Raw genomic sequence first — 24804 nt, forward strand, 5'->3', positions numbered from 1 at the left:
ATGGAATGGGCATGGGATCGGGATTTGGGGTAGGATTGGGGTAGGATTGGGGTAGGATTTGGGGTTGGATTAGGGTGGGATTGGGGGTTGGATTAAAGTGGGATTGGGGATGGGATGGGGTGGGATTTGGGCTGGGACTGGGGTTTGGGATGGGATGGGATTGGGATGGGAACAGGCTGGGATTATGCCGGGATCAGGCCGGAATCAGGCCGGAATCAGGCCGGGATTAGGCCAGGATTAGGCTGGGATCAGGCCGGGATCAGGCCGGGATTAGGCCTGGATTATGCCAGATTAGGCCGGGACTAGGCCGGGATTATGAAGGAATTAGGACGGGATCAGGCCGGGATTATTCCGGGATCAGGCCGGGATTAGGCCGGATTAGGCCGGGATTATGCCGGGACTAGGCCGGATTAGGCCGGGATTAGGCCGGATTAGGCTGGGATTAGGCCGGATTAGGCCGTATTATGCCGGGATTATGCCGGGACTAGGACGGATTAGGCCGGATCAGGCCGGGATTATGCCGGGACTAGGCCGGATTAGGCCGGATTAGGCCGGGACTAGGCCGGATTAGGCCGGATTATGCCGGGATTATGCCGGGACTAGGCCGGATTAGGCCGGATTAGGCCGGGATTATGCCGGGATTATGCCGGGATCAGGCCGGGATTATGCCGGGACTAGGCCGGATTAGGCCGGATTAGGCCGGGACTAGGCCGGACTAGGCCGTATTATGCCGGGATTATGCCGGGACTAGGCCGGATTAGGCCGGATTAGGCCGGGATTATGCCGGAATCAGGCCGGGATTATGCCGGGACTAGGCCGGGACTAGGCCGGATTAGGCCGGATTAGGCCGGATTAGGCCGGGATTAGGCCGTGTCTCACCCACGCAGGCCACGCGTGCCGCGTCCAGCCGGTAGCCGGGGTCGCAGGCGCAGGTGAAGCCCTGGGGCACCCGCACGCAGTGCCCATGCTCGCAGCCGCTCAGCACCCCGCACAGCTCCGGCGGCAGCGCCTCGTCCCGGGGGTCTGCGGGGGGGGGTCCCCGTCAGCCCCCTCCCCATAAAAAAAACAAAATCCCCCCCCAAAACCCCTCAATCCCCCCCCCCCCCCCCAAACTCACCGTCCTTGCTGGCAGCCGCTCGGCCACACCGTGGGGCTGGAAGAGCCACGGGGGGGGGTCCTGGGGGGCGCTGGGGGGGCTGCGGGGCCGGGAGGAGCGGGGGGGGCCCCGGCGGGACCCCTCGAAATCCTCCAAGTCCTCGTAGCAGGGGGGGCGGCGTAAAGGGCGTCCCCGCGGGGGTCGTAGCCCCCCCCCAGCCCATAGGGGTCGTAGTCGGCGCGCAGCCCCGGGGGGGGCAGGCGGGGGCCCGGACCCCCAAAGGGGAGGGGGCCGTAGGGCAGCCCGTAGTGGGGGGGGTATTCGGGGCCGTATTCGTAGGGGGGGCCCAGCCCCGGGCCGGGGGGGCGCAGGACGTTGCAGAGGAACTCGAAGTCATCTGGGGGGGGGGGGGGGGGGGGAGAAAAAAAAATGGGGGGGGGGGCAGGTTGTGGGGTGGGGTCCTAAAAATTGGGGATGCTAAGGGGGGGGGTGTAAAGAGGTGGGGGGGGCACTGTTATATGGGGGGTGCCCAAGGGGTCTCCATTAGGGGGGGGGCGTTGTGGGGTGGTGGGAGGGGTTCCCATTATTGGGGGGGGCAAAGGGGTCCCTGTTATGGGGGGGGTCCAAGGGGTCCCAATCATGGGGGGGGTGTCTAAGGGGGACCCACTCTGGGGGGTGCCCATGGGGTCCCCATTATGGGGGTCTGGGGGGGGTCCCTATTGCTGGGGTAGGAGGGGGGCAGGGTGGGGGTCCCCCTGTGTGGGGTCTTGGGGACATGGGGACATGGGGACATGGGTATAGGGGATGGGGGGGTCGTGGGCATGGGAGGGGGCATGGGGACGTGGGCATGGGGGGGGGGACAGGGACATGGGGGGACATGGGGACACAGGGATGTGAGGCTATAGGGCCTTAGGGACATGGGGACATGGGGACAAGGGGACACGGGGACATGGGGACAAGGGGCCGTAGGGGACACGGGTGCATGGCAACATGAGGCTATGGGGCCACGTGGCTGTGGGGTCATAGGGACGTGGGGACATGGGGACACGGGGACATGGGGACGTAGGGGACACGGGGACATGGGGATGTGGGGACACGGGGCCATCGGGGACACGGCGGTGGCACCTGAGTGTCGCGCGGGGCACAGGGCGCAGTCCATGCCCCAGGCCTCGCCGTAGAGGCAGCAGCACTCGGTGTAGGTCGCCTGCCGGTCCAGCCGCGGGCGCCCGCACACCAGGTCGGGGCCGACCTCCTGCCAGCACACGGCCGGGTCCTCCTCTGGGGACGGGGGGACACGGGGACACGGTGACGGGGGGCGTGGGGAGGCGGGGAGGCGGCGGGGGATATGGGGACATGGGGATGTGGGGCGTGGGGCATGGGGATATGGGACACAGGGACATGGGGACATGGTAATGTGGGGACAGGGGACATGGGGACATGGGGACAGGGGGACGTGGAGACATGGGGAGGTGGCGTGGGACGTGGGGAGGCAACGGGGGACATGGGGACACAGGGACATGGGGACATGGAGACACGGGGACATGGGGACGTGGGACATGGGGACATGGGGATGTGAGATGCGGGGACGTGGGACATGGGGAGGTGACGTGGGATGTGGGGAGACAACAGGGGACACTGGGATAAAGGGACGTGGGACATGGGGACGTGGGGTATGGGGACACAGGGACACAGGGATACAGGGACATGGGGACATGGGACATGGGGATATGGTGACGGGGGGTGTGGGGACACGGAGAGGCAGCGTGAGACGTGGGGAGGCAACGGGGGACGTGGGGATATGGGACACAGGGACATGTGGACACAGTGACATGGGGACATGGGGACACGGGGACGTGGGGATATGGGGACACGGGGACACGAGGACATGGGGACACGGGGACATGGGGACATGGGGACACGGGGACATGGGGACACAGTGAGGTGGGGACATGGGGAGGTGATGTGGGATGTGGGGAGACAATGGGGGACACTGGGATGAAGGGATGTGGGACATGGGGACATGGGGACACGGGGATATGGTGACGTGGGACAGGGGGATGTGGGACAAGGGGAGGCGACGTGGGACATGGGGACACAGGGACACGGGGATTTGGGGACATGGGGGATACAGCGCCATGGGGATATGGGGACACAGGACGTGGGGACACGGTGACGTGGGACATCAGGATGTGGGACATGGGGACACGGGGACACGGGGATTTGGGGACATGGGGGATACAGCGCCATGGGGGTATGGGGACACAGGACGTGGGGACACGGTGACGTGGGACATCAGGATGTGGGACATGGGGCCACGGGGGGGGCATCAGGGGACAGTGCCGGGACACGGGGATGGGGGGCCACGGGGACATAGGGCAGGGATATGGGGACACGTGGGGACAGGGCGACACGGGGGGGGTGACGGTGACACGGGGGGGGTGACAGGGGGTGGCCTCACCCATGGCGCGGGTGTCGTTGGTGACGCAGCGGCGCTGGGAGCCGTCCAGCACCAGGGGGGGGGCGCAGGAGCAGAAGTAGGAGCCCACCGTGTTGACGCAGCGGCCCCCGATGCACGGCTCCGCGTCCTCGTCCTGGCACTCGTCGTTATCTGGGGGGGGGGCGGTGGTGGTCGGCAAGGGGGTGGGGGGCACGGGGGGGGGGCTGGAAGGGGGCTCGGGGGGCTGGAAGGGTGCTCGGGGGGCTGAGGGCAGGGTGCTTGGGGTGCGAGTAGGGTGCTCGGGGTGCAGACAGGGTGCAGGCAGGGTGCTGAGGGTGCAGGGAGGGTGCACTCAGGGCACAAGTTGGGTGCTCAGGGTGCAGGTATTGTGCAGGGAGGGTGCACTCAGAGCACAATTAGGGTGCTCAGGGTGCAGGTAGGGCACGCTCAGGGTGCTCAGGGTGCTGGCTGGGTGCTGGAAGGGTGTGGGCAGGGTGCTCAGGGTGTGAGCTGGGTGCAGGCAGGGTGCTCAGGGTGCAGTCAGGGTGCAAGTAGGGTGCTCAGGGTGCAGGTAGAGCGCACTCAGGGCACAAGTTGGGTGCTCAGGGTGCTGGCTGGGTGCTGGCAGGGTGCTCAGGGTGCAGGCAGGGTGCTGGAAGGGTGTGGGCAGGGTGCTCTCAGGGTGTGAGCTGGGTGCAGGCAGGGTGCTCAGGGTGCTGGCAGGGTGCAAGTAGGGTGCTCAGGGTGCAGGTAGAGCGCACTCAGGGCATAAGTTGGGTGCTCAGGGTGCAGACAGGGCACGCTCAGGGTGCTCAGGATGCAAGTTGGGTGCTCAGGGTGCTGGCTGGGTGCAGGCAGGGTGCTCAGGGTGCAGGTAGGGTGCTGGCAGGGCACAAGTTGGGTGCTCAGGGTGCAAAGAGGGTGCTCAGGGTGCAGCCAGGGTGCTCTTAGGGTGCTTTCTGGGTACAGGTTGTGTGCTCAGGGTGCAGGTAGGGAGCTCAGCGTGCTGGCTGGGTGCTCAGGGTGCTCTCAGGGTGCAAGTAGGGTGCAGGCAGGGTGCAAGTAGGGCGCACTCAGGGCACAATTAGGGTGCTGAGGTCAGGGTGCTGGGGGTGCTGGGGGTGCTGGGGGTGCTGGCAGGGTGCTGGGGGTGCTGGCAGGGTGCTCAAGGTGCGAGTAGGGTGCTCGGGGTGCACAGGGTGCTCTTAGGGTGCAGTCAGGGTGCAAGTAGGGTGCTCTCAGGGTGCAGGCAGGGTGCTCAGGGTGCTCAGGATGCAAGTAGGGTGCTCAGGGTGCAGGCAGGGTGCACCCAGGGCACAAGTAGGGTGCTGGGGGTGCTGAGGTCAGGGTGCTGGGGGTGCTGGGGGGGTGCTGGGGGGGTGCTGGGGGTGCTGGGGGTGCTGGGTGCTCACCCACGCACTGCAGGTGCTCCTGCTCGTAGTAGTAGCCGCTGGGGCAGTAGCAGCTGAAGCCGGGGGCGGCGTTGATGCAGACCCCCCCCCGGCACAGCTGCGGCGCGAACACCCGGCACTCGTCCACATCTGGGGGGTAAGGGGGTAAGGGGGGGGGCGACGTCAGGGGGAGGGTCCTCGGAATTGGGGGGGGCACCCCCGAAACGGGGGAGCCCCTATATAGGAGGGGAACCCCAAAATAGGGGGGGTATTGCCCCAAAATAGGCGGGATGCACCCAAAAGGGGAGGGGCGTAACCCCACAAAATAAGGGGGGCATCCCCAAATTGAGGGGGCACCCTGAAAAATGGGGACATCCCCAAAATGGGAGGGGTGAGTCCCCCAAATGGGGGCCATTCCCAAATTAGGGGGGGTGAGTCCCCAAAACGGGGGGCATCCCATAAATGGGGGAGCCCCAAAACAGGGGTGGCATCCCCAAAATGGGGGGGCATCCCCAACATTGGGGAACCGCTAAATACAGGGGGGAGCCCCTGAGTAGGGGGGGGAGTCCCTAAACGGAGGGAGCCCCCAAATGGAGGGGGCCCCATCGCTGTGCCCCCCCCGCGGCCGCACTGACCTGCTGCTGAGCCCTGGGGCCCCGTGGTCTGGCCGGTCCCGTGGGGGCAGAGGGCTCGGTGCTCGGCTTGGGGGGGAGGGACAGAGGTGTCACCCCCCCTGCACCTTGGCACCATCCTGACCCCATCCCCAGCCCATCCCTGTCCCCATCCACACCCCGATCCCAATCCCATCCCATCCCAGTCCTAATCCCTGGCAATACCCACCCCAATCCCAATCCCTTTACAATCCCATCCCCATCCCCATCCCAAATCCCATCACCACCCCAAACCCATCCCAATCCCTTCCCACCCCAATCCCAGTCCCATCCTCATCCCATCCCCATCCCATCCCCATTCCATCCCAGTCCCAATCCCAATCTATCTCAATCCCATCACCAACCCCATCCCAATTCCATCTCCACCCCCCCAATCCTATCCCAATCCCATCCCAATCCTAATCCTATCTCCATCCCAATCCCATCCCATCCCAGTCCCAATTGCAACTCCAATCCCATCGCCATCCCATCCCATCCCAAATCGCATCCCATCCAACTCCACTCCAATCCCAATCCCATCCCATCCCATCCCAGTCCTATCCCCATCCCTTCCCATCCCAGTCCCAATCCCCATCCCCATCCCCATCCCCATCCCCATCCCCATCCCCATCCCCATCCCCGTCCCCATCCCCAATCCCAATCCCAATCCCCCATCCCCAATCCCATCCCCAATCCCATCCCCATCCCCAATCCCATCCCCAATCCCAATCCCAATCCCCCATCCCCATCCCCATCCCCATCCCCATCCCCGTCCACATCCCCATCCCCAATCCCAATCCCAATCCCCCATCCCCAATCCCATCCCCATCCCCATCCCCATCCCCATCCCCATCCCCATCCCCAATCCCCATCCCCATCCCCATCCCCATCCCCAATCCCATCCCCAATCCCATCCCCATCCCCATCCCCAATCCCATCCCCATCCCCAAACCCATCCCAATCCCATCCCCAATCCCATCCCCAATCCCATCCCCAATCCCATCCCCATCCACAATCCCATCCCAATCCCAATCCCAATCCCCCATCCCCAATCCCCATCCCCATCCCCATCCCCATCCCCGTCCCCATCCCCATCACCAATCCCAATCCCAATCCCCCATCCCCATCCCCATTCCCAATCCCATCCCCAATCCCATCCCCAATCCCATCCCCATCCCCAATCCCATCCCCATCCCCAAACCCATCCCCACTCCCAATCCCAATCCCCCATCCCCAATCCCAATCCCCCATCCCCAATCCCATCCCCATCCCATCCCCAATCCCATCCCCAATCCCATCCCCATCCCCAATCCCATCCCCATCCCCAAACCCATCCCCAATCCCAATCCCAATCCCCCATCCCCAATCCCAATCCCCCATCCCCAATCCCATCCCCATCCCCATCCCCATCCCCAATCCCATCCCCAATCCCATCCCCAATCCCATCCCCAATCCCATCCCCATCCCCATCCCCAATCCCATCCCCAATCCCATCCCCAATCCCATCCCCATCCCCATCCCAAATCCCATCCCCAATCCCATCCCCATCCCCATCCCCAATCCCATCCCCAATCCCATCCCCAATCCCATCCCCATCCCCATCCCCAATCCCATCCCCAATCCCATCCCCAATCCCATCCCCATCCCCATCCCCATCCCCAATCCCATCCCCAATCCCATCCCCAATCCCATCCCCAATCCCATCCTCAATCCCCATCCCCATCCCCATCCCCAATCCCAATCCCCATCCCCAATCCCACTCCCACCCCAATCCCTTCCCACCCCACGCCATCCCCAATCCCCTCCCCCCCCCATAGCGTCCCCATGTCCCCACCGGTTCCAGGCGTGGGGCACGGCCTCGGGGGGGGGGCAGCGGACCCCCCAGGCGCCCCCCATGCTGCAGCAGCACTGCTGCCGGCTGACGTTGGGCGCCAGCACCCCGCAGGCGGGGCTGAAGCACGCCGCCAAGCCCGGGGGGGCTTCCACGGCTCCGGGGGGGGCCGGAGGAGTGGGGTCGCTGGGGGGGGTCCCCCGCACGTCCCCGTCACTGGATCGAACTCGTGCCCCCCGTCGGGGCAGAGGCAGAGGAAGGAGCCGTCCACGTTCTTGCAGCGCGCCGCCCCGCACACCCCCGGCAGCGTCGCGCACTCGTCCACGTCTGGGGGGGAAACACGAAGGGGGGGGGCTCAGTGTCACTCTGGGTGTCCCCCCCCTGCTGTCCCCGCTGTCCCCGTACCCTGGCAGTGGTGGCCGTGCCGGGCGGCCTCGTAGCCCTGGTGGCAGGCGCACTGGAAGGAGCCGGGGAGGTTGTGGCAGGCGGCGTGGGGGCCGCAGCGGGACCCCCCCTCGGCGCACTCGTCCTCGTCTGCAAGCGGGGAGGTGACGTTTTTTTGGGGGGAGGGGGCGGTGGGGACATTGGGGGGGGGAGCGTGGAGCCGTCCCCCAAAAGCTCAGCCCCATGGGGGGGTCCCCACTGTCCCCCGATGGTCCCTGCTCTCCGTCTCCATCCTGACCCCATGGAGAAGCCCCCCTGCACCTCGACCCCATTGGCTTGTCCCCAGTGGCCCCATTGGCTTGTCCCCAATGTCCCCCATCGTTTTGTCCCCATTATCTCCCGTGGTGTTGTCCCTGATGTCCCCTGCTGCCCATCCCCATCCTGACCCCATAGAGAAGTCCCCCTGCACCTCGACCCCATTGGCTTGTCCCCAGCATCCCCGTTGTTTTTTCCATGTCCCCCATAGCTTTGTCCCTATTGTGCCCCATTGGCTTGTCCCTGATGTCCCCCATGCCATGGCCCCTGCTGTCCGTCCCCCTCCTAACCCCATGGAGAAATCCCCCTGCCCCTAAACCCCATAGTGGTGTCCCCGCTGTCCCCTAGGGCAGGGTCCCCTCAGCCTCTCCGTACCCCCATCCCCATCCCCGTGCCCCAGTCCCTGTCCCCATGGCCCCATCCCCGTCCCCATGGCCCCATCCCCGTCCCCATGGCCCCGTCCCCGTCCCCATGGCCCTGTCCCCATCCCCATGGCCCCATCCCCGTTCCCATGGCCCCATCCCCATCCCCATGGCCCCATCCCCATCCCCATGGCCCCATCCCCATCCCCATGGCCCCGTCCCCATCCCCATGGCCTCATCCCCGTCCCCATGGCCCCATCCCCATCCCCATGGCCCCGTCCCCATCCCCATGGCCTCATCCCCGTCCCCATGGCCCCATCCCCATCCCCATGGCCCTGTCCCCGTCCCCATGGCCCCGTACCCTCACACCCCCCGCCGTCCCGGGGCCGGTAGCCGGGCTGGCAGGGGGGCACGCAGCGGTAGGATCCGGGCAGGTTCTCGCAGCGCTCGGCCCCACACAACTCGGCCCCATGCTCCTGGCACTCGTCCACATCTGCGGGGACACCGGGGGGACCCCAAGCATGGGGGGGGGACAAGGTGGGGTGGGGGATGATGGGGACCACGGCCCCGGGCAGGATGAGCCCCGTGCGCATCACAGCCCTGTGTGCGGGTTCCCATCCCTGTCCCAGTCCCCATCCTCGTCCCGTTCTGGTCCCTGGACCTGTCTCCATTCCCATCCCATCCCCAACCCCATCCCAATCTCACCCTAATCCCATCCCAATCCCATCCCAATCCCACCCCCTATTTTCATCCATTATTGGTCTCCATCTCCATCCCCATCCCAATCCTGTTCCAATCCCACCCCCATCCCCATTCCAAACCCATTCCATCCCCATCCCAGTCCCAGTCCCAGTCCCAGTCCCAGTCTCAGTCCCAGTCTCAGTCCCAGTCGCAGTCGCAGTCCCAGTCCCAGTCCCAGTCCCAGTCTCAGTCCCAGTCCCAGTCCCAGTCCCAGTCCCTATTTTCATCCATTATTAGTCTCCATTTCCATCCCCACCCCAATCCCATCCCCATCCCATCCCATCCCATCCCAACCCATCCCATCCCCACCCCAATCCCCTCCCATCCCCCTCCCATCCCCATCCCAATCTCACCCCAATCCCATCCCCTCCCATCCCCACCCCAATCCCCTCCCATCCCCTCCCATCCCCATCCCCATCCCAGTCCCAGTCCCAGTCCCAGTCCCTATTTTCATCCATTATTAGTCTCCATTTCCATCCCCACCCCAATCCCAATCCCATCCCCATCCCATCCCCATCCCATCCCCATCCCAATCCCACCCCAATCCCATCCCCTCCCATCCCCATCCCATCCCCACCCCAATCCCACCCCAATCCCATCCCCTCCCATCCCCATCCTAGTCCCAGTCCCTAAACCCATCCACTATCGGTCTCTATCTCCATCCCCACCCCAATCCCAACCCCAACCCCAACCCCAACCCCAACCCCAACCCCAATCCCAATCCCAATCCCAATCCCAATCCCAATCCCAACCCCAACCCCAACCCCAACCCCAACCCCAATCCCAATCCCAATCCCAATCCCAATCCCAATCCCCGCTCACCCTCACACCCCCCGCTGTCCCGGGGCCGGTAGCCGTGCTGGCAGGCGGGCACGCAGCGGTAGGATCCGGGCAAGTTCTCGCAGCGCTCAGCCCCACACAACTCGGCCCCGTGCTCCTTGCACTCGTCCACATCTGCGGGGACAGGGCCACCCTCGCCGCCAGCCCCAGGGTGGGGGGCACCCAAAATCCCCCCCCCCCAACCCCCCAGCCCCTCACCGTGGCACTGGGCCCGCTCGGCGTCGGTGCGGAAGCCGGCGGGGCAGTGGCACTCGAAGGCGCCGTCGGTGTTGGCGCAGCGGCCGCCCCGGCACACGTCCCCGCGCTGGCACTCGTCCACGTCTGGGGGGGGACACGGGGTGAGGACGGGGGGGACATGGGCATGGGGTGGACGTGGGTACAGGGGGGGGACACGGGGGCAGGGGGGATACGGGGAAAGAGGGGGACACAAGGGGCTGGTGGCACCCCGTGGTACCCGGATGCGTGGGTGGGTGGTGGAGGGGTGGGGTGGGATGGGATGGGACTGGGGTGGGATTGGGATTGGGATGGAAATGGGGATGGGGTGGAAAAGGGATGGGATGGGATTGGGGTGGGATTGGGATTGGGGTGGAAAAAGGGTAGGATGGGGATGGGATTGGGGTGGGATGGGGATGGGATTGGGATGGGGATGGGGACTGGGGTGGGAATGGGGATGGGATGGAGACAGAGATGGGATGGGGGTTGGGATTGGGGTGGGATGGGATGGGGACAAGGAGAGACATTGGGATGGGATAGGATGGGGATGGGATTGGGATGGGGATAGGATTGGGATTGGATGGGGACATGGATAGGCACGGGGATGGGATTGAGTAGATTAACTGGGACTAAAAAACCGCAACTGGAATAGAAACCACAATGAGAATGGGGACTGCAATGGGATCGGGATGGGTATGGGGACGGGGACAGGGACAGGGACAGGGACAGGGACAGGGACCGGGACCATGCCGGGCTCTGACCAACGCATGCGGTGCCCTCGGGGGTGCTGGCATAGCCCTGGGCGCAGAGGCAGCTGTAGGAGCCCTCGGTGTTGAGGCACTCGCCGTGGGGGAAGCAGAAGTCGCCCTCCAGGCACTCGTTGACATCTGTGGGCAGATGGGGGCCGTGGGGGGGCCGTCGGGTGTGGGGGGGACACGGCACCATCCCCACGCCGCCCCCACCACTCACCCGCGCATGGCGCGCCGTCGGCACCCACCCGGTATCCGCGCCGGCACTGGCAGTGGAAGGAGCCCTCGGTGTTACTGCAGCGGCCGTGGGGACCGCAGGGCGAGCCCGTGGCGCACTCGTCCACGTCTAGGGGGTGGCACAATTAAGGGTTGGCCCCCCCCTCGGGGGGACAGGGGGGACGTGGGGGGACGCGGGTACCTGCGCAGCGCCCGTGGCGCAGCTCGAAGCCGTCGCGGCACGGCCGGCACTGGAAGGAGCCCGGCGTGTTGGCGCACTCCTGGCCGGGGCAGGCCAGGTGGTTCTCGCACTCGTCGATGTCTGCGCGGCACGGAGAGGGGGCGGCGGTGGTGGCACCGCGGGGAGGGCGTGGGTGGTGGCACCACGGACGGGGACACCACGCATGGGGACACCACAGATGGGGACACCACGTATTGGGAGGTTATGGATGGGTTCACCATGGATGGGGACACCATGGATGGGGACACCACGCATGGGGACACCACGCATGGGGACACCACGTATTGGGAGGTTATGGATGGGTTCACCATGGATGGGGACACCATGGATGGGGACACCACGCATGGGGACACCACGCATGGGGACACCACGTATTGGGAGGTTATGGATGGGTTCACCATGGATGTTTAACCCCGTGGCTGGCAACACTATGGCATGGTGACCCCATGGCTGCTGACCCCATAGATGTTGAGTTCTTGGATGGTGGCGTTATGGCACGGTGACCCCATGGATGGTGACCCCATGAACGATGACCCCATGGGTGTTGAACACGCAGATGGTGTCCCCATACCCTTGGTGTCCCCATACCCTTGGTGTCCCCACACCCCGGTGTCCCCACACCCAGTGTCCCCACAGCCCGGTGTCCCCACACCCTGGTGTCCCCGCTCACCCTGGCACTGTCCCGTGGGCGTGCTGGCCTGGTAGCCGGCCGGGCAGACGCAGCGGTAGCCACCGGGCAAGTTCTCGCAGTGGCTCTGGGCGCAGGGCGAGGGGCTCTGGGCGCATTCATCCACATCTACGGGGACACGGCCACCTCAGCCCCATCCCCGTTGTCCCCATTGTCCCCCTCTGTCCCCCCCCCGTCCCTGCTGACCTTGGCAGTCGGTGCCGCCGGGGCCGGGCCGGTAGCCGGGGCCGCAGACGCAGCGGAAGCTCCCCACCGTGTTCTCGCAGCGGCCGGGGGCGCAGGGCCGGGGGCTGCGCCGGCACTCGTCCACGTCTGGGCAGGCGGGGGGACGGACGGCAATGGGGACAGACGGACGGACAGGAGCGGGGACGGATGGAGAGGTGGGTGGGAGGGAAGGGGGAGAGGGGAGTGGGGAGGTGGGTGCGCGGGGAAATGGGGGCAGGGGGAAATGGGGGCACGGGGAGGTGGGGGCATGGAGAGATGGGTGGGTGCGTGGGGAAACGGGTGCATGGGGAAATGGGGGCAGGGGGAAATTGGGGCTTGGAGAGGTGGGTGCACGGGGAGGTGGGTGCACAAGGAAGTGGATAGATGGGGAAATGGGTGCACGGAGAAATGGGTGGGTACATGAGGAGGTGGGTGCATGGGGAAATAGGTGGGTGCATGGGGAGGTGGGCGCATGGGGAAATGGGTGCAGAAGGAAATGGGTGCGTGAGGAAATGGGTGCATGAGGAAATGGGTGGCTGCACGGGGAAATAGGTGCACGGGGAAACGGGTGAGTGCATGGGGAGGTGGGTGCATGGGGAAACAGGTGCACAGGGAGGTGGGTGCACAGGGAAATGGGCGCACGGGGAAATGAGTGCAGGGGGAGGTGGGTGCACGGGGACATGGGTGCCCAGGGAGGGGCCGGGCGCCGCTCACCGATGCAGTGGGTGCCCTGGGTGCTGAGCCAGAAGCCGGGGTGGCACAGGCAGGTGTAGCCGCCCTGGCGCGGGACGCAGCGCCCGGGGCCGCAGATCCGCGGGTTCCGCTCGCACACGCTGCCGGCGGCTGCAAGCGGGCACACGTGAGTAACACATGTGTGTGCAAACGGGCAGGCGTGCAGCTGTGCACACCTGTGCAAACATGCACGCATGCACACTGTGCACGTGTGTGCAATCAAGCATGCATGCAACTGTGGACATGTGTGCAAATAGGCATACAGGACACATGCACACGTGTAGGCGTGTGTAAGTAGGCATTGTGCACACGTGTGTAAGCAGGCATGCATGTAGCCGTGCACACGTGTGCAAATAGTCATGCATGCAAACCGTGCACACGTGCACAATATATTTAGCTGTGCATGCATGAGATGCACACGTGCTACTGCAGCTGCATGCAGCTGGGCAAGCCTGCAATGGTGTGCACACGTGTAACACGCACGTGTGTAACTGTGCACGCCTATAACTGTGCACAAACGAGACTGAATAAATGCAAATTGCACACGTAACTGCTTGCACATGTAACTGAGCACACGTGCACATGCAACTGCACACATGCAGCCATGCAAGCATGCAACCATGCACAAGTGCACAGCCACATGCACACACGTGTGACCTTGCACGCCTGTGCTGAGATGTGTATGTGCAACGGCGCAGAGCGTAACCACACGTGCAAAAAATAAAATAAAATGCACGCACACAGCTGCACACAGTGCAACCCTGCGCACATCTGCAACCATGCATGCGTGCAACGGTGCACACACGTGTGCAGCCGTGCACAAGTGCCCCAGCCCTACCTGGTGCCGGACCCTCCGGGCCGGGTGGCGTGGGGAGGGGTCCCAGCAGCCCCAGGGTGGGTCGAGGCACGATGACAACCTCGGGGGCTGGTGGTGGCACCTCGGGGATGCGCGGTGGCACCTCGGGGACGCGTTGTGGCACCTCGGGGACGTCTGGTGGCACCTCGGGGACACGTTGTGGCGCCTCAGGGACCCGCTGTGGAACCTTGGGGACATGTGGCACCTCAGGGACATGCGGTGGTGCCTCAGGGGCACGTGGTGGCACATCAGGGACATGTGGTGACACCTCGGGGACACGTGGTGGTACCTCGGGGATGCGTTGTGGCACCTCGGGGACAGGTGGTGACACATCGGGGACCCGTGGTGGCACCTCGGGGACACGCGGTGGCACGTGTGGGACGCGTGGTGGCACCTCGGGGACGCGTTGTGGCACCTTGGGGACCCGCGGTGGCACCTCGGGGACAGGCGGTGACCTGCTGGGGGGCGGCCGACCGGGGCGCCAGCGAGCTGTGGGGCAGAGCAATGGGGTGAGGGGGGGTCCTGGCAGCCGGGGGGGATGGGGGGGGACAAAGCGGGGGGGACAAGGGGCTCACGGGCGGCGGTCCCAGCTGGGGAGGGGACACGGGGACGCCCCAGGGGGACACGGGGCAGGTCCTGGCCCAGGTAGCGGGTGTTGTAGTGCAGGTCGGAGGCCGAGTAGTGGTAGCCGGGGCCGGCGGGGCAGATCTCCTTGAACCCCTCTGCAATTGAAGGGGGGGGAGGGGGTGTCAAAATGGACCCCCCCCCCAAAAAAATTACCTCCCTCCCCCAAAAAAAACCCCCCTCCAAAGGGTGAGCCCGTGGCTTTGGGTGCAAATCCCATGAAACGGAGGCTCCCCAAAGGGTTTTTGTTTTTTTTTGGGGGGGTCCGCCCTAAAGGGTTTTTTTGGGGGGATCCCAAGGGGTTGGGGGGGTCCCGGGGGGGCTCACCGGAGCCGAAGGGGGGGCAGCGCTGGCACGCCGGCCCCCAGGCCTTGCCCACGCGGCTGCAGCAACAGATCTGGCGGGTGATGTTGCGCAGGGTGGGCAGCGCGCAGCGCCCCTCCCGCAGCACCCGGTAACACGGCCCCTGCGCCTCCGAGATCACCTGGTGGGCTGGGGGGGGGGGGGCGGGGGGGTGGTACCGGTCACCCTAATCCCAATCCCAATCCCAATCCCAGTCCTAGTCCTGGTCCTAACCCCAATCCCAATCCCAACCCCAATTCCAATCCCAACCCCAAAACCCCAATCCCAATCCCAATCCCAAACCCAATCCCAGTCCTAGTCCTGGTCCTAACCCCAATCCCATTTCATCCTGTTCCCATCCCAATCCCACCTCATCCTACTCCATCCCCATCCCACCCCAATCCTTTCCCCTTCCTCTTCCCTTCCCTATCCCCTCCCAATCCCAATCCCAATCCCAATCCCAATCCCTATTCCATTTCAGACCACCCCCATCCCCATCCCATCCCCATCCCCTCCCAATCCCAACTCCAACTCCAATCCCAACCCCTACTCCCTCCTCACCCCATCCCCATCCACATCCCAACCACAATCCCAATCCCAACCCTAATCCCAATTCCAACCCCAATCCCAATCCCTACCACAATTCCAGGCCTTGCCCCGACCTCAACCCCAACCCCAATTCCAATTCCAATCCCAATCCCAGCCCCAGCCCCTGCCCCTGCCCCAACCCCAATCCCAATCCCAATCCCAATCCCAATCCCAATCCAAACCCCAATCCCAATCCCAATCCCAATCCCAATCCCAATCCCAATCCCAACCCCACCCATAATCCCAACCCCAACCTCATCCCCAATCCCACCCCCAACCCCAACCCCACCCCCAACCCCAACCCCAATCTCAACCCCAACCCCAACCTCACCCCCAATCCCAATCCCAATCCCACCCCCAATCCCATCCCGATCCCAACCCCAATCCCAATCCCAACCCCAACCCCAATCCCAGCCCCAACCCCAACCCCAACCCCAATCCCAATCCCAATCCCAATCCCAATCCCAATCCCAATCCCAACCCCAACCCCACCCATAATCCCAACCCCAACCCCACCCCCAACCCCACCCCCAATCCCATCCCGATCCCACAGATGCAGCTGCTCCGGGACGAGTCCAGGATGAAGCCCTCGTGGCAGAGGCAGGCGAAGCTGCCCCGGGTGTTGGTGCAGAGCCCGTTCTTGCAGAACCCCCCCTCCTGGCACTCATCCACATCTGGGGGGGGGACGCACACACACAGGGTGGGGGTCAGCACCCCAAAACCCCCCCCATCCCCTTTTAACCCCCCCAAAAATAAATCTCCCCAAACTCACCCACGCAGGAGCCGTTGGCGCGGCGGAAACCTTTGGGGCAGGGGTGCTGCCCCACAGCGGGGGGGTTTGCTGCAAATGGGGGGGGGGGAGGGGGGGACAAAGTGAGCCCCCCCCCCACACCGCAGAACCCCCCCCAACCCCATAACCCCAAAAAAAACCCCGCTGCCTTACGGGGGTCGGCGTCGCAGGGCTGGCACTCGTGCACCCCCCAGGCCATGCCGGCCCCCCGGCAGCAGACGTCCTGGGTGCGCAGACCGGGCAGGGGCGAGCTGCACTGCACGGGGCGGGGGGGTCGGGGGGCGCCGGGACCCCCCCCGTGTCCCCATGTCCCCCCCCACGTCCCCATGTCCCCACCTGGATCCCCAGGTCCCCCTCCGTGTCCCCACCACGTCCCCAGCCCCACATCCTCGGCCACCTCCCCGTGCTCACGGTGCCATCCCCATGTCCCCACCCCAATGTCCCCATCCCCATGTCCCCATCCCCATCCCAATGTCCCCATCCCCATGTCCCCATCCCCACCCCAATGTCCCCATCCCCATCCCAATGTCCCCACCCCAATGTCCCCATCCCCATGTCCCCATCCCCACCCCAATGTCCCCATCCCATCCCAATGTCCCCACCCCAATGTCCCCATCCCCATGTCCCCATCCCCACCCCAATGTCCCCATCCCCATGTCCCCATCCCCACCCCAATGTCCCCATCCCATCCCAATGTCCCCACCCCAATGTCCCCATCCCCATGTCCCCATCCCCACCCCAATGTCCCCATCCCCATCCCAATGTCCCCACCCCAATGTCCCCATCCCCATGTCCCCATCCCCACCCCAATGTCCCCATCCCATCCCAATGTCCCCACCCCAATGTCCCCACCCCAATGTCCCCATCCCCACCCCAATGTCCCCATCCCCATGTCCCCATCCCAATGTCCCCATCCCTGTCCCCATGTCCCCATCCCCGCCCCCAAGTCCCCATCCCCATCCCCATGTCCCCCATCTCCCCAGGCACAACTTGTGGCCATTTCCTCAAGTCCTATCATTAGTTATCTGAGAAAAGAGGCTGACCCCCTCCTCATCACAACCTCCCTTCAGGAAGTTGTAGAGTACAATGAGGTCTCCCCTGAGCCTCCACTTCCGCAGACCAACCACCCCCAGCTCCCTCAGCCGCTCCTCACAGGACTTGTGCCCCAGGCCCTTCCCCAGCTTTGTAGCCCTGCTCTGGGCACACTCCAGGGCCTCGATGTCCTTCTGGTACTGAGGGGCCCAAAGCTGAGCACAGCACCTGAGGGGCGGCCTCACCATGTAATACACAATAAATGTTTGTTCATTGTCTTTTGTATTATAAAAACAAGGAGTTCCGTTTGAGGAGCGGGAGTTGCGAAGGCTCCCTGCTGAAGTAAGGAGCTGGATAATACTTGGCTAGACACTATGAAAATTCTTTTGCTTAATGTAACAAAAAAGAGAACCCCCTCCCCTTCTCTCCTTCTGCATCTCAGTTGCCTCTTTCGTTCAAAGACCCTGCTGCAAAGCTCATGTAACCATCTCCTGATAAGTTGTTAAACTAGTGTATCAACATCCTGCCTTCCTGTCTCACGCTGGGCCAACATGACCAACTAAAAAAAGAAGTTGAACCACAACGCCGAGGAAGACTACGGCCTTCATCTTCACGACCACCAGAGGGACAGAGACGACCCCCTAGCAACAGTGCACACAGTCGCAGAATATACCAGGATGTGCTGCGTAATCCCGGAATTACCAAGATATAAAAAGGGACCCTGGGGGGGGTGAGGTGCGTGCCGTTGGTGGAGCCGAGACTCCGTTGCCGCCCAGCGCTGTTTTGCTTGCTGTTGCTTACTCAATAACTTCCTTTCTATTATTAATGCAATGCTCTCTGAAAATTAATTAAGGGGGCAACTTATAACACTGGGGAGCTCTGCTTGGGCATGGCTGGTGCGGCTGGTGGCGAAAGTGGGGTGGCTGGCGGGCAGCCTGCGATGGCAACCGATTGCGTTGCCCTTCACGGGCACCAGGCCTTGCAGCTGCCCCTGAGCAGCTCCTCTGGGAAGGATCCAGCGCTGAAGCATCTCACAGTGCTGGGAGCTCCCTTCACATCGGCCACGCTAATGCTGAAATTCCTCCTGTCCTCCTCCCTGCCAGGCGTCCAGCCAGGTGCGGGAGCACTCCATCTGCCTCTTCCAAGCCGTGGTGGAGGCTGTGCTGCGGCAAAGGACGAAGAAAATGAAGAGGACAGTTCACAGGAGCCTTCTCCCACTCTACGTTCATATGAGAGACCAGAGTGAGAGCGTAGCAAAGGTACAGATCTCAGAGCTGAGCAGTTATGTGGGCAAGGGTGTGCTGATGCCACAGGGTTGCTCTGGGGGATCACAGAATTTCTAGGTTGGAAGAGACCTCAAGTTCATCGAGTCCAGCCTCTGATCTCTTGCTGTGATCTCTGGGATCTCTCTCATTGTGAGCTGCCTCCGATGGTGGCAGTCCCGTGGCCTTGCCTTGGCCACTGAACCCAGTGCACGCTGCCCCCCACCACAGCCTCCCATAACGCGCTGGGAAAGGCTCGCAGCCCTGCCAAGAGGAGGGGACAGAGGGTCTCCTTCCCAAGGCTGTGGTGCTACCTCCCAACCTCTGCTGCTCCGCAGGCCTCTGGGGAAGCTCTTGCCGTGGCTGCAGAGTTTCTGCGATGCAAGGAGCTCAAGCGCTTGGCCCAGACAGAACAGACGTGGAGGATTGGAGAGTTCTTGGTAAGGACCCACATTGGTTTGCCCCAGCTGGGCAAACGCGCCCGGCCAGAGCCCGCTGCCTGCAGCCGCATCCTCGCTCCCTTCCTGCCAGCACAGAGCCCCAGGGGGCTCTTCTGGAGGCCCCTCTGACCTCCCTGCCCCCAGGATGCTGGAGGAGACCCTGGAGAGGGTGTGCAAGCCCCGTGACCCTGCGTTCTCTCTCTCTCCAGCTGCAGCAGGACAGAGGCAGAGTAGAAGAATACCTGCAGCAGAGCCAGCCCTACCTGCAGGACACTCAGACCCTTTTGCGACTTGAGGCCGTCAGATTCATTGGTGAGCCCAGCCCCTGGGTCCCTCTTGGGGCAGCCTTTGGCAGCCCCAGGCACTGCCCTGTTGCCCCCAGAGCCCCCCGACTGGGCCCTTGCTCCAGGGTGCAGGAGGGGGCACAGCCTGGCTGGCCAGGCCAGGGGCTGCGCTGCTGGGAGCGTGCTGGGGAGCGGGGCTCTGATGGGGTCTCTGTGTCTAGGTCTTGCTGCGCGCTACTGCGAGGACCAGAGCGAGAAGAAGCTGGAGGAAATCCTCAGAGGTGAGTGAGGGCAGTGGGGCGTGTGCTAGGGCTGGGGGGACAGCGGCAGAGGCCCCCGTGCCTTGCCCTGCTCCAGGGAAATGCTTCGGGGCGGAGGAGCAATGCAGCCATAGGAACGAGGGAGAGGAGACGGGGTAGCCTGTGGTGTCAGGGAATGGCCTCCCAGCCTGGAGCTGGGCAGTGCCGCTGAAAGGGTTGAGTGTCCCTGAGGAAGAGTCAGGGGAAAGGGCAGTAAGGCTGACAGAAGGTGGGAGCCTGTTGTAGAGCACGCAACCAGGACGAAGAGGGAGATGAGACAGCCTACAAGCAGCTAGGAGCAGGGTCACGATTGCTAGCCCTTGCTCTCATGGGGAAGCACAATAGCGAGAGGAAAGAGTCCAGGAGATTCCTGGAGTGTGTGAATCCTCCCAAGGGATGGAGGCAGGTGGTGAGGGAACCAGCTTGTGAAGGTGCCCCACTTGACCTGTGGTGCGCAGGTGGGGAAGGACTGGTGGCTGCATTTGGGACATTGCTGAGCAGCAGCTTTCAACGGATTCCTTTGTCCCTCCTGCTCCTCCTGGCCTGGGGAAGAGTCGAGTGGGGCTGGCATGCTCTGCAGGGGATGCCTGGGGATCTCTGCAAGGAGTGGGTTTTCATCTCTGCTCTTCTTTCTTTTGCAGTCCTCCAGCCTTCAGAGAACGACCCGGAACCCATGGTCCGTTCCCTGGCATTTCAAACCACCCTGTTCCTGATGTCAAGGCATAACGCAATGTCAGGACGGAAATTTCCACTGCCGTGTTGCCGCTAGCCCCGCAGCAGTCCTCAAAAGAGCAATATATATTTTAATAGAACTAGGTTGTTGTCTCGTTATTCCAGCAGCTCCTTCACAGTGACTCGGTGCCATGACGCTGAGCTAACTTGGAGGCCACCAAGGACGTCTTTTCCCTGGGCCCGGTGACTGCATGGCGCCTACTCAACCAGTGAAAGAGTCACAGAACCCTTGCGCTTGGAAAAGGGCCTTCAGCTCAAGTCCAAGCGTCAGCTAACACCACCAGGCCCACCACAAAACCACGGCCCTTAGTGCCAAGTCCACGCATTTCTTTAATAGCTCCAGGCCTGGGACTCCAGCAGTGCCCTGGGCAGCCGGTTCCACCCTTTGCATGAAGAAATTCTTCCTGACATCCCATCCTGTGGTAGGTGCGCCCAGGTAGAAGAACTGCTCAGCCTCCTGGCAGAGCTTCGGGAGGAGGTGGGCAGGCTGAGGAGCACCAGGGAGTCGGAGAAGGTTGAACTGTACTGTGCCAGCCCTGGGACAGATGCGTCAGGCAGACACAGCAGAGGAAATGGAGGATCCCCTACCCTCTGGCCATCAGGCAGAAGGAGTGCATCTCAGTGACGAAGGGATGGAAGTTTAGATCTGCTCGGGGCAGCAGGCGAACCCCTCCTTGCCTACCTCACCTTCCTTTCAGGTGCCCTGAAACAACAGACTCTGGAAGTAATGGACACACAAACGATGATGTGCATGAAGGTCCATCCAGGTTGGAGGGGTTTTCTAGGGCAAGTCAGCCTTCCCCAGTATCACGACCACCTCCATCAAGAAGAAGAGAAGGGTTACTGTCATAAGTGACTCCCTTCTGAGCAGAACAGAGGGCCGCATATGCCGGCCTGACCCAACCCATGGAGAAGTCTGCTGCCTCCCAGGAGATCAGGGTAAAAGGTGTTTCTGGAAAGCTCACTTGCCCCGTAAGGCCCTCTGAGCATCATCCATTATTGTTCTGTCCTGACAGAATCTTCTAAGTGGCACACCAAAATGGGAGGGAGTGTGCGCTAGCGAGATCCTTCGGCCTGCTCCATGCCACGCTGGGTACACTGGAGCACATTTGGAATGTTTCTGCACCGATGCACCCAGCATGAGGGACAAGCAGGAGGAGCTGGAAGCTTCAGCTCCATCCCAGAACAAGCGAGACTTGGTGTGCTGTGATGAACGGGTATGGGCTCTTCAGGAAGGATAGGCAGGGCAGGCGAGGCAAGGGGCTGGCACAAGGACGTGGCCGAGAGCTTCTGGATAAGGATTAAGGGAGAAACCAATCACTTGGATGTTGCAGTGGGTGTTTGCGATACCAATGAATTATTCGCTAAGCAACTAAGAGAGACCTCTCTTAGCTCAACTGCCCTTGTCCTGATGGGGGACTTCAACTTGCCAGACGTTAACTGGGAAGACCACACAGCTGATACAAGCAGGTCCAGGAGATTCCTCACACACCTTGATGACAACTCCTTGGTACAGCTACTGAGGGAGACAACAAGGAAAGGTGCCATCCTAGACCTGTTGCTTGTGTTATAAATGGCTCAGTCTTCAAAATAGGATTATAATCAAAGTTTACAATTTATTAAAGGAATAGAGGTAAGCAAACAGCGCTGGGTGCGCCGGGAGTCTCTGCTCCACCAGGACGCACACCAGTTACATCAAGCAGCTGATTTTTATGCTCCTAGGCTGATACATATTCATTACTACTCCTAAAAAAAATGGGTTATTATAATTAGCTTCCGGGATCCAAACCCTCCTACTGGAGCATGCGCATCAGTCTCTGGTGGTCCCCCTGGGGGTCTCTGGGGGTCTTTCATGCTGAAGGCTCGTAGTCTTCCTCTCAGTTTCTTTTTCTTGTCCTTCCCCTTTGTACTCCTTGGCAGCATGTCAAAAGCTTACACAGCGTTCCCTGCAAGTTTTGTCTTCTAGCCATCCTTCAGCTTCTTTCTTCTCCTTAATCTCCTGGCCGCCTGGCCAGATATCAGGGGCTTGCATAGTGTCCCATTCAGAAGTCATAACAGTTACTAGTTGTTAGCAGTTGTTCTGAAACCCCCAGACAGCAGAGACTTCAAAGAAAGAACATACAAACACAAATAGCTCTCTATTGACACTTCACATTTAAAAATCTTTGGCGATTGGAGGAAAACTGCCAGTACGCCTGCTTTTGGCAGGGGGGTTGGACCCAATGATCTCTTGAGGTCCCTTCCAACCCCTCCAATTCTGTGAACTTTGGACACGGGGAGGGCAGAGTTCAGGCTGCTCAGGGAACTAGTTCGGAAGATCCCCTGAGAAGCTGTTTTGGAAGGTATCGGGGTCCATCTTTTTAAGCACGACCTCCTAAGAGCACAGGAGCAGGCGATTCCAAAATGTTGGAAGTCAAGCAGGCGGGGCAGGAGGCCAGCTTGGCTGAGCAGGGATCTTCTTCTAGAGCTTAAGTGCAAAAAGAAAGCGTGTGGCCACTGGAAGCGAGGTCGTGTGACATGGCAGGGCTACAGAGGTGCTGTTTGCCTCTGTTGGGAGAAAATTGGTGCAGGCAAAGCTCAGGGGTGACGCTGGCTAGTAGTGTGGGCAACAACGCAGATATATACATTAATATGTGTATTGAAGATGTGAACTGCTAAAGGAGGGCTAGAGGAAACATTGGTCCGTTACTTGCTGAGGATGGTCACCTCACAAACACAGACATAGGCGAAGCAGAGCCATTTAATGTCTCTTCTGCCTCTGTCTTCAAGAGCAATGATGGGCTCTGGGACCCAAGGGGCCCAGAGTTGGGGGGCCATGAGTGCGGTAACAAAAACCTCCTAGCCAAACCCACACTGGATGCATATGAGTCTACGGGGCCTGAGGGGATTCATTCCAGGGTTCTCAGAGGGCCGACTAATGTCCTTGTGAGACCTCTCTCAATTATTTTTCAATGGTCTTGGGAGCCCAGAGAGGTCCAAGTTGACTGTAGGCTGGCAATCATTGTGACAGGTTTCAAGAAGGGCAAGAAAGAAGAGCCCAATAATTACAGACCCGCCAGTCTCTCTTCAGAGCCTAGTAAAAATACGGAGAAACTCTTCTGGGCATTACTGAAGAACACCGGAAAGACAACGCAGTCGTTGATCACAGCCCACCCAGGTTCATGAGGGGAAAGTCCTGTTTAACAAACTTAATTTCCTTTTATGACAGCATCACCCGTCTAGTTGAGCAAGGGATGCCAGGTTTTGGATTTCCATCAAGTTTTCAGTACTGTTTCTCTCAGTATCCTTCTGGACAAAATGTCCATTGTACAGCTAGATAAATACATGCGGTTTAGGGTGAAAAGTTGGCTGATGGGTTGGGCTCAAGGGGTTACAGAAATGGGGTTGCATCAGGCTGTTGACCAGTCCCTAGTGGGGTTCCCCAGGGTTCCACTTAGGGCCAGCAGAAGAGGCTGGAGAGCAGCCTTGCAGAAAGGGATCTGGGGGTTTTGGTCGACAGCAAGTTGAATACGTGTCAGAATTCAGCCTGGAGGAGAGTGAGGGGAGGCCTCCTGGCGGCCTGCAGCTCCCTCACGAGGGGAGCAGAGGGGCAGTGTGGCATTTAGGGGTGTAGCCGATTAACCGTTACGGGTCCGGTCAGATTCAGGGTCCTGAACTATCACAATCACAGATTCACCAATAACGCATGTATGAAATACAGAGGTGGCACAGGTGCGCAGCCTGGAAATGAACGCGTTACAAGGCACAAAGACTCTATAGAGATTCCTAAGTTTCCGCAGAGACACACGATATAACCTAGTGTTCAAATCTCACCCAAAGGCGTCCCAATGGGCGAGAAGAGAGGCTCAGCCCGTCGACTGATCCCAGGAGTCAGGAGGTCCTCAGGATGGTGTATTCCCTTGGGATGGCATCTCCCCTGATGGTGGTATCTTCCCTAATGATGGTACCTTCCCTAACAATGGTATCTTCCCTGACACACCCTCTCTCTTAGGCCAATTTATGAGGTGGAGCTTGAGTGACTCTAGTCAAGCATATTTTAGTTAGGATTGGTGAAAAGGTTTCTTGTCTCTGTTTAAAGTAGTAGGCTCTGAGAAATTCAGAGCACATGCTCAGAGAGGGGTGGTCGCACCTTGGAAGCAGGGAGCTTTTGGGATGGAGGTGTGTTTTGGCATTTTAATGATATTATAATTGTACTGGGTCTGGCTGGAATGTTAACTTTCCCGGCAGCAGCCCATACAGTGCCGTACTCTGGACTTGTAGCTGGAACAGCAGTGTTATCACACCAGTGTTGTGTCTACTGCTGAGCAGCAGTGGCACAGCATCGGGCCTTTCTCTAACCCTCCTAGGGGGTGGGCAAAAAGTGAGGAGAGAAACATCACTAGGGCAGCTGACCTAAACCGATCAAAGGGATATTCCATACCATGTGATGTCACACTCAGCAATAAAAGGTGGAAACAGGAAGAAG

The 24804-nt window shown here is 61.6% G+C and overlaps 1 protein-coding gene across 5 annotated transcripts in view; it reads right to left on the reverse strand.

Moving 5' to 3' along the window:
• The window catches only part of LOC139998588 (latent-transforming growth factor beta-binding protein 4-like), a 51523-nt gene that overhangs the window by 1233 nt on the left and 25486 nt on the right, over positions 1–24804 (reverse strand). Inside the window, exons 3-26 of one of the 5 annotated variants that reach the window (XM_072029872.1) lie at positions 16444–16546; positions 16273–16341; positions 16052–16174; positions 14898–15062; positions 14522–14668; positions 14236–14435; positions 13929–14133; positions 13073–13201; positions 12341–12466; positions 12137–12262; positions 11428–11547; positions 11230–11355; positions 11022–11147; positions 10246–10368; positions 10030–10161; positions 8828–8959; positions 7811–7939; positions 7409–7732; positions 5560–5625; positions 4946–5074; positions 3555–3704; positions 2222–2374; positions 1118–1493; positions 880–1023 (exon numbers count right to left, since the gene is read on the reverse strand). In XM_072029872.1, coding sequence (XP_071885973.1) covers positions 880–1023; positions 1118–1493; positions 2222–2374; positions 3555–3704; positions 4946–5074; positions 5560–5625; positions 7409–7732; positions 7811–7939; positions 8828–8959; positions 10030–10161; positions 10246–10368; positions 11022–11147; positions 11230–11355; positions 11428–11547; positions 12137–12262; positions 12341–12466; positions 13073–13201; positions 13929–14133; positions 14236–14435; positions 14522–14668; positions 14898–15062; positions 16052–16174; positions 16273–16341; positions 16444–16546 — 3623 coding nt within the window. The remainder of the gene's footprint in view (positions 1–879; positions 1024–1117; positions 1494–2221; positions 2375–3554; positions 3705–4945; positions 5075–5559; positions 5626–7408; positions 7733–7810; positions 7940–8827; positions 8960–10029; positions 10162–10245; positions 10369–11021; positions 11148–11229; positions 11356–11427; positions 11548–12136; positions 12263–12340; positions 12467–13072; positions 13202–13928; positions 14134–14235; positions 14436–14521; positions 14669–14897; positions 15063–16051; positions 16175–16272; positions 16342–16443; positions 16547–24804) is intronic. The other 4 variants (XM_072029875.1, XM_072029874.1, XM_072029873.1 and 1 more) reach the window with 4 other exon arrangements.

This window comes from Anas platyrhynchos, chromosome 33, assembly GCF_047663525.1.
Source record: "Anas platyrhynchos isolate ZD024472 breed Pekin duck chromosome 33, IASCAAS_PekinDuck_T2T, whole genome shotgun sequence".
Classification (NCBI taxonomy): domain Eukaryota; kingdom Metazoa; phylum Chordata; class Aves; order Anseriformes; family Anatidae; genus Anas; species Anas platyrhynchos.